The sequence below is a fragment of the Sus scrofa genome, chromosome 15 (assembly GCF_054392235.1).
Source record: "Sus scrofa isolate SSC_HxYL_T2T_F1_AM1 chromosome 15, Sscrofa_HxYL_maternal_Yorkshire_Landrace_v2.0, whole genome shotgun sequence".
Taxonomy (NCBI): Eukaryota; Metazoa; Chordata; class Mammalia; order Artiodactyla; family Suidae; genus Sus; species Sus scrofa.
This window is the reverse complement of record NC_139397.1, coordinates 108,689,467-108,696,403: the sequence shown is the minus strand read 5'-3', so window position 1 is coordinate 108,696,403 and position 6,937 is coordinate 108,689,467. Positions and strand designations below refer to the sequence as shown.

The 6,937-nt window shown below is 38.2% G+C and overlaps 1 protein-coding gene and 1 long non-coding RNA gene across 4 annotated transcripts in view; one reads left to right on the top strand and one right to left on the bottom strand.

Moving 5' to 3' along the window:
• Window positions 1-49: 49 nt before the first annotated feature.
• ANKAR (ankyrin and armadillo repeat containing) overlaps window positions 50-6,937 on the bottom strand; it is a 60,558-nt gene continuing 53,670 nt past the window's right edge. For all 3 annotated transcript variants that reach the window (XR_014829382.1, XM_084999200.1, XM_084999201.1), the window contains 3 exons: window positions 4,942-5,138; window positions 1,734-1,780; window positions 50-320 (listed from right to left, as the gene is read on the bottom strand). Coding sequence is in view for 2 of the 3 variants with exons in the window: in XM_084999200.1 (XP_084855326.1) it covers window positions 73-320; window positions 1,734-1,780; window positions 4,942-5,138 (492 nt within the window). In the remaining variant the exon portion in view is untranslated. The remainder of the gene's footprint in view (window positions 321-1,733; window positions 1,781-4,941; window positions 5,139-6,937) is intronic.
• LOC146396043 (uncharacterized) overlaps window positions 6,482-6,937 on the top strand; it is a 152,683-nt gene continuing 152,227 nt past the window's right edge. The window contains exon 1 of the long non-coding RNA XR_014829393.1: window positions 6,482-6,658. This is a non-coding gene — a long non-coding RNA (uncharacterized LOC146396043). The remainder of the gene's footprint in view (window positions 6,659-6,937) is intronic.

The window sequence follows — 6,937 nt, the reverse complement described above, 5'->3', positions numbered from 1 at the left end:
ATTTTACCACAATTAAAAATAAAAAATTTTAAAAGATTGCTCAGGAATCTTTTTCTCACTGAAATGCTTTTATTAGCCTTCTGCAGGCTCCGAATTAGCATTCTGTACATGTTTCCCAAGTTGGCTTAAAAGCACTATTCTTGGTCTTGATACATTTATGATGTCTGATGAAATTGCAGATGAAAAGGAAAAAACATTATGAGAAACAGTGGTCTTTTTTGTTGTTTTGAAGAGTCCCATGAAGTTAGTTACAGGAGGTATGGAAGTCAAAGAATCTCTTGGTTGAATTTTGGGTTTTAATTTTCTTCGGTGCTCTTTCCCTAAAAATTAGAGAGCCACAATAAATGTCTCTTTCTTAAGCCTAAGAGCTCTATGCATAGTTCTGTTTTCTTCACATCACTAAAACATACTGAGAATAGGTAAGTAGCTTCCAGGCGTAGATGTTAGAGTGCAAAATTTTATGGGGATCAATATATAGTTGCCAACTTTTTTTTTTTAATGGCCGTATCTACAGCATATAGAAGTTCCCAGGCCAGGAATTGACTCCAAGCTCTAGCTGCAATCTATGCCACAGCTGTGGCATCACTGGAGTCTTTACCCACTATACCACAGTGGGAACTCCTGGTTGCCAATTTTTTATTACACCAGGTTGGAACTCATGAAAGAACAAATGCCGATTACTTTAAACCTCATTTTGTAAAGGAAGGGATGTTTTAACATCAAAAGAAAGTATAAAAGACATTATCTCAAAATGGAGGACTTTACTTTGAATGAAATTAACTTTATTAGAAACTTGGTTGTCCTTATTTTTTCTTATGTTACAACAAACCTGTGAAAACCTTATCAGACCATTCATTACTGGTACACATTGTTATTCAGAAGCCAGTATTAAAGTGAAGAAATAATGGGACTGGTTTTATTTTTTTATGTAAGCTACTCTTACACCAAAGAGGCTATACAAAACCCAGACATTCTTCTAGTCATGATATTCAGAAATATGGCCTCCCACACATACCTAGCTTTCCTCAGATACTTCCTGAATAAATGAAGTTCTTTCCTATGCTTTTCTTTTCCTATTCTTTCTTTCCATTTGTGACTCCAGCAAACTGATTCTTGACTTTGGAAGGTTCTATCTTTGCTTTTTACAGTAAGATACCAAGTGAGACTGATTTTGGTCCTACACTTAGCACACATGAACCAGCGCTAAGCATATACATAAAATCAGTAAGTAATTTATTTTCCCTATTATATGTCTAATAGGAATTGATGAGTAACAAAAGATCTGGACCCTGATCTTGCAGGCCTAGGCCACTCAGCCATCATCTGCCAACTCTGTATAAAACTGTACATAGTAACAATAGAAAGAATGTGGTCTCTGTCCCAAGAACTTTTAAGATAGACAAGTCATACATGAAACAGAAAAACAGCAGGATCATAATTAAGTCACTTATATGTTATTTCAGTAATGACTTATTTCTATGCATGACTTGTGAGAAAAAGCAAAGGAAGAGAGGGATTTCTGTCTAGTGACATTAGTAGAGACAGCCTTTAAAAGAAATGATTAACTTGGGCTTGTAAATGGGAAGGTATTTTAGGTATGTGGAATTAGAAAACCAAAAGTTTACAAGTACTTTTCTTTTTGGTAGCCTCTACATTTTGAATTCTTAGTAATTAAACAATTAAAAAATGTCATGGCCAGAAGGTATCTTAGAGATAAAAGGAAAATCATTTACCTTTTTTAAAGACAGGAATTATGGATGGTCCTCCATTTCTCTCCAGACTAAAATGAAAACATTTTTATCACAAAACTAGAAATATTTAAAGACTTTGTATACCCAGCTGTCATGTTCAGTGCCTAGTGGTCTGATTCATACATGTTACCTATACTAAGTATGAATGTTACCTGTAGGTATTTTGTGGTGTATCATTTACTCACTTATCACCCGGAACATCTGGAAGATTAAATCTGCTTGAAGTGACCAGGGAAAGCTTCACAGAAGAAGAGACACTTCATCTATTTTGAAGAAACTAGGTCTTCAGTGTGATGAGGCAGGGGGAGGGTATTCCAGACAGAGGGACTAGGATATGATAACTGCACTATAAAACAGCACGGCCTGTTCAAAAGACACTAAGTAGTCTGATGTGATTAAATTAAAGATATCTGGAGACATGGTGGGAGATAAGGTTTGGAGAATATATCAGGTCATCTTATGTATAAAGAATAAGAGAAATTTTGAACTTTATTTTCAAAGTAATGGGATACCAATGAAGTGTTTCAAGCCAAAGAATAACAAGGTATACCTAAGTTAATATAATGTGTGTGACTGTAAAACAAGTATTATTAATCATTCTGTACATGTAACTTATAAATATATTACCAAATTTCCCTGGTAATAAAATGTAGTCTTAATTAAAGTTAAAATATTAAAACTGCTTTTTACAAATATGTTCCAGGTTAATGATGAGGAACATTCTCCTATTGTCAACTTTAATAGTGAGGCACAGGCTCCAATATGTTTATATCCCAACTTCATGTCTGTAGGGTAACATGAAACTAGTTAGTGTTAGACTCAGATTATATTCATGCAGGGTCAATTAACATTAAAATTATCTCTCTCTACATACTAAAAAATTTACACATTCAAGGGCTCTTATAATCTGCCATTCTTGGCGTTAAGTGGGGGTGTGGGAATGGAGAAGTAGTATTTACTCCAAAACAATGCTTTCATGATCCCAACCCCCATTGATCTACTTTCTGTTTCCAGTATTGGTATTAGGGAATATTTTGTGGAACTTTATTATCTTTTAGTGCATTTCCCATCGTTTCACTTAAACCAAATTCCTTTATAGGATTGCTATGAGAATTAAAGGCTCTAATGAGAATACATGGCATTATTAGTTATGGAAGTAATTGCTATTTGGTTACCAGTTCCCCCTCACTTGATAGCCATTCCTATAAGTTTATTAACCACTTGTTACTGCTTATAAGCCTGAAAGTTGCGTATTCACAACTCCAGGGGGTATCATTCACTTCAGTCATTGTAGATTTATATGGTTACTACAACCCTTTTCCAGCAGATGGCAGTAAAGTGTCCTGAAAGGGATACCTTTTTCCAATTCCCAAAAAGTTGCCGTAAGGGCTAGCTGTGGGAGTGACTGAATACAACAATACTTCCATTATTTATCCTAAATTAATTTTTTTGGACAGTAAATGTTATTTTTAACATTGTCAATTACAGTAATTGTAATTTAGTTTTCCCTGGTTTGTTATTTAAAATTAGATAATCTGTTTGGGGTTTTCAGTTTTTCAAAAAATTGTAATTAAAGTGACTCTGAAGATACACTCATTTTTATTTATTTTTTTATTTATTTGCTTTTTTCAACCACACTCATGGCATATGGAAGTTCTGGCTAGGGGTCGAATTGGAGCTACAGCTGCCAGCCTGCACCACAGCCACAGCAATGCCAGATCCAAGCCATGTCTGCAACCTGCACCACACCTCCTGGCAACACCAGATCCTTAATCCACTGGGCAAGGCCAGGGATTGAACCCATACCCTCATGGATACTAGTCGGGTTCGTTACCACTGAGGCACAATGGGACCTCCATATTCTCTTGTATTATGGTAGAGTTAATAATATATCTTGAGTAATTCTGTTTCCTATGTATAAGTAGCACTATCTGCAGAGACTTGTAATTCAGATACAGTATGGAAGAAGAGAAAATATGCCCTTCGTAAGGTGATTCTCTCTTTTTTCAGGAACTTAAGTTTATGTTGGAACTACAACACTGAGGCAAAATTCTCTGAATAAATGCCTGGCAAATTTTACCATTGCTTCAACCACTGGGTCTGATTTAGCCCTGTTTATGCTGTGGGAATATGGCCTCATTTTGGATCAAGTCTGAGAGTCCCATTTGATGCCAAGGTCATAGTGGCATTTCTGTTTGTCGCAGAGTTCTGAAATGTACCCTAATCTGCAAAAAAGTGGTTTCTTGGATCAGACCTGAAGGCAACCAATCTTCCAAAAACCTTTCTGAATAATTCTGGCCAGATAGGATCCCCAGGATCTGGTTATATCCTTATCTGCACTCACAATTCTGTCATTAGGTTGGAATTAAAACAGACTTTGGCAATGGACTTTTTTTTTTCTCTTTTTAGGATCACACTTGCAGCATATGGAAGTTCCCAGGCTAGGGGTCAAATTGGAGTTGTAGCTGACGGCCTATGCCACAGCAATGCCAGATCCGAGCTGCGTCTGCCACCCACTCCACAGCTCATGGCAACGCCAGATCTTTAACCACTGAGTGAGGCTAGGGATCGCACCTGCATCCTCATGGATGCTAGTCAGATTCGTTTCTGCTAAGCCACAATAGGAACTCCGGCAATGGACATTTACAATGAAGTTTATTCTTTGTTGTACAATGCATGTATTTATATCAAGGATACTTCCTCTTGTTTATTCTCAAACTTCCTTAAAAATTCCTCTATCAATAATTTCAGCAGTTCCAAAGTTCCTGTTGTGGCGCAGCGGAAATGAATCCGATTAGTATGCACGAGGATGTGGGTTCAATCCCTGGCCTCACTCAATGGGTTAAGGATCTGGCACTACTCTGAGCTGTGGTGTAGGTTGCAGACATGGCTCGGATCCTGCGTTGCTGTGGCTGTAGCTTAGGCCAGCAGCTACAGCTCCGATTCAACCTCTAGCCTGGGAACTTCCATATGCCACAGGTGTGGCCCTAAGAAGCAAAATGATAATAATAATTTGAGGAGTTCCCTGGTGGCCTGATGGGTTTTGGAACCAGCATTGTCACTGCTGTGGTTCAAGTCACTGCTGTGGCATGGATTTGAAGCCTGGCCCAGGAACTTCTGCATGCTGCAGGTGTGGCAAAAAATTTTAAAAAAATCTACTGCTGCAATTTCAGATATATAGAGACAATACCTTAAAGAAGGAAGTCCCACTCTTTGTTGCATTTGAAATTCCTTTAAAAACATTGGGTTTATACTTGCATCTCTGCTGATATTGTTTGTTATACGAAGGAACTGATTAGGCTTATTTCTGCATTCCTTTAATAAGATGCGGAAAGCATTTGCGTTGTAAGTTAAGTAGCCAAGAGCACTGGAGCAAGCCATGCGAACCTAAATGCGAAGAAACAATTTCTCCTTAACCATTGAGCTTTGTTCTTAAAATACCTAACCCAGTGCTCTTATTAAATATTTCATAGGAAGGTCTCTAGCTATGTATAGCAAATATCTCTGTCACCCAATGGCAGTCTGTAGGTGGAAGCATAGCAGCCATATTTTTAGAGAGGGCTGTCAATTGTCATTGATTTCTAGTTGTTCTTGGTCCTAACTGCATTTTTTTTCTTTTGGCTGCACCTGCGGCATCTGGGAATTCCTGGGCCAGGGATTGAACCAGCGCCACAGCAGTGACAACGTCGGACCCTTAACCCACTGCACCACAGGAGAATTCCCTGACTGCATTTTAGAATCACCAATTAAAAAAAAAAAAAAAAAGCCCACCGACTATATAAGACTTTCCTAGTAGAATCTGGCATTTTGTATTATTTTAAAGTGACAGGATGGAGTTCTTACTGTGGCTCAGGAGATGGTGTACATGAGGATGTGGGTTCAATCCCTGGTCTCACTCACTGGGTTAAGGATCCAGCATTGCCACAAGCTGCAGTGTAGGTCACAAATGTGGCTCAGATCCTGCATTACTGTGGCTGTGGTGTAGGCCAGCAGCTGCAGCTCCAATTTGACCCCTAGCTTGGGAACTTCCATATGCTGCAGGGGCAGCCGTAAAAAAATAAACAAAATGCCACAGGTGATTTGAATGGGCAGCCTAAGAACCACTGAGTATGAACTAAAACAGTAGGTCTCAGTCTTCATTGTGCATTGGAATCACATGGATAGCTATGAAAATTATGTCTGATTCCACCCCCTAAGAACTGATTTAATTATTTGGGGGTGCATTGAACTGAACTTTGGGATTTTTCAAAACTGCACAGGTGATTGTAATGTAGGAAACTAGATAAAAGACTATAGCAGAAAAGTAAGTTCAAAATATGCCACTCAGGAAATCAACTCAACTTTCCATGGGCAAAACCAAAGAAACAAGCACAAGTATCAGGTCATGGACTCCAGAAAAAGTAATTCTTTCTTAGAAGGAAATACTGTCTCCGCCTTTGACTCCAAAGTAATTAGGTTATTCATGTAATAAATGTATATTCCTGGGCAGTTCTTAGGAAAATCTGTTCATGGTGGCATAAGAAATGTCCAAAAAATGAATGTAAACCAGGCCCATACAGGGTTCCAGAGGGTTGACATATTTTTGTTTACATTGGCCCTGGACTGCTGTATATGCCCATCTATCTTCTACACCTTCAACAGTGGTTCTGGACCAGCAGCCTCAGCTTCTGGGAACTTGTTAGAAATGCAAATTCTAGGGCCTATGCCAGATGTAATAGATCAGAAACTCTGGGAATGGAGCCCGGCGATCTGTGGTGTAACAGGTCTTCCAGGTGATTCCAGTGTACCCTAAAGTTGGAAAAATACTGCCTTAGACCCTGAGGGAAAAGCAAAGGGAACACTTGGAAACAAAACACTGCTATGGCCAGCCTGGTCTTCATGCACCCTCACTCTAATCCTGCTGACAGGTAAGGAAAACTTTCCAGTGCATTTTTCTTTCATTGATTAGTGATTTTAATTATAAAATTTAAGATACTTTATAAATAATTATAAATTTGTATATCATCCATGTACTTATTTGTAGATTGAATCTTTAATATTGAAGTTAAAACAAATGTGTATGTTTTGTGGGAACCAGAATTATGGATGGTAGATGCAGTACTAGAAAAATCATCAGATTGTGAGTTAGTAATGTGAAGTATTATATAACACTCAACCTATGGGGAAATTAGCCCACAGAAGTGAGA